This window comes from Egretta garzetta, unplaced genomic scaffold (assembly GCF_000687185.1).
Source record: "Egretta garzetta isolate BGI_Z169 unplaced genomic scaffold, ASM68718v1 scaffold245, whole genome shotgun sequence".
Lineage (NCBI taxonomy): Eukaryota > Metazoa > Chordata > Aves > Pelecaniformes > Ardeidae > Egretta > Egretta garzetta.
The window spans coordinates 312,791-314,592 of NW_009259721.1; the positions used below are offsets into that span (position 1 = coordinate 312,791).

Genomic DNA, 1,802 nt, shown 5'->3' on the forward strand with positions numbered 1-1,802 from the left:
CCCCAGCCCTGGGGGGATTTAACAGCCGGGCAGAGGCGGTGCTGAGGGCCAGGGTGTAGTAATGGACAGGTATGGTTGGGCTCAATGATCTTAAAGGGCTTTTGCAAACAAATGGTTCTGTGATTCTGTAAGATGCCCGTGGTGTTGAAAATTTGGCGGAATAGTATAAAGTGACTGCCTGACAGTACATTTTTTTTTTTTTTTTTTTTTTTTTTTAGGATAAAAGAAGTAAATGAAACTAACAAACGAGTAGAACAGGAAATCAAAGTGGCTATATTCACCCTCATCAATGAAATCAATAAAAAGGGAAAATCTCTCTTACAGCACCTTGAGGTACAGTTAAGAGAAAAAATAAGTGTTCACTGTTCCCAGTCCTCTACTAAGAACTCGCGTTCCATGTTTGCAAACAATTTGTTTGGTGTGACTGCAGGTGTTCCAGTACTAATGTTGCCTATGAATGGTGTATGGGCGTTCAATCTCTTGTTTATCCATGCACTAGCTAGAGCCTGTGGCTCCTTTAGTTTTATGTCTGTGCCTCACATTCATTCAAAATCAGGCTAATCATAAAGGAGTGCCTGAAAATCTCCTTTCCGTGTTCTGTTTGCCATATTTCTGTATTATAACATAATTCTAAGGTGTGTATAATCTAGTCTTTTCCTCAAACAGCTTTTAAGGTTCATGTGAATGTATTAGCACTGTTACGGTTGCGTTGCTGCTCTTTGTCTTCTCCTGGTACCTTGTCTAGAAGTTTTTCTTCAGAGTGTAAACTCCTAGAGACAGGTCTGTGTACTTTGTCTTGAGCACATACCAAATCGATGCAATGCATTTGATGCAGCTTTACGTCAATCTTTGCTCTGTCAGTCGTTAAAATCTGTTTCCCTCCTTTTGCTTGCATAGGGCGGTGGCAGCAGGGGAAGGGAGCACGACAGTACTCATTTTCACCCCTGATGGCACCTTGACTGCTTTGCTGCTAAGTGCTGGTCTTAATGGCAGCTGTTAGTATTTGTTTCCTTAGGGATTTTCACAACTGGTGTTTGACTTCTAACAAATCCTGACCCTTCAAGTACACCTAGGTTTTCAAAGATGTGGCAGTCTTTATGTATTTGTCCACGACGGTGTAGTGCTGGTATTTTGAGTTATATAGATTGGCATTGTAAAGGAGGCGATGACTTTAGGCATGCCTTCCAGCTAGCACATTCTGAATAATCATTATAGTCTGACTTTTATTCAAATCTAGGAAAATTTAATTTATGATTACTACTTTTATCTGAAGAGAGGAAATCCCTCATAAGAAGTTAGTTCATAGCATATTACCAGTTTACCATGATGTGACTGAAAAATTTAAGATCAAGTTAATTACAATGGATTTCTTCTGATTAAGGAACAGTTACTTGGCAATGAAATTCCAGGAGTATTCCTGGAAGAAGAGAGTATTTGATCAGGAGCAGAACAAATAATTTGAAATTACATGAGTAACTCAATTTGGGTTTTTCTTGCTTTCCTAGCATTTGTTACAAGCTAGAAAAGTTCCACTGGAAACTTTTGGGTTTTGTGAGGTTGTAACAGTGGCCCACTAATGAAGTATTAAATTTGTATCCTGAAGATCCAGTACTGTAACTGAGATTTTTAGCACAAGGTTTGCAGCTGGTGGGTTATCAAAGGCTGAAGAGTCCTTGGAGATGAGGCTGCTAAGCTTCCCTGCTCTGCTCGGAAGGTGTTGGCATAGGAGCTGGTGTTCGGAGGACCTGGGCCACTGCTCTTGTTGTCTCTTCCAGTTGCTGCTGTGCAGCTCCTGCTGTGGC

At 40.7% G+C, this 1,802-nt stretch overlaps 1 protein-coding gene across 1 annotated transcript in view; it reads left to right on the plus strand.

Annotated features, from left to right (window-relative positions):
- The window catches only part of TRIM33 (tripartite motif containing 33), a gene marked incomplete at its 5' end in the record, with an annotated part of 43,367 nt that overhangs the window by 22,364 nt on the left and 19,201 nt on the right, over positions 1-1,802 (plus strand). The window contains one exon of the mRNA XM_035894864.1: positions 219-333. Coding sequence (XP_035750757.1) covers positions 219-333 — 115 coding nt within the window. The remainder of the gene's footprint in view (positions 1-218; positions 334-1,802) is intronic.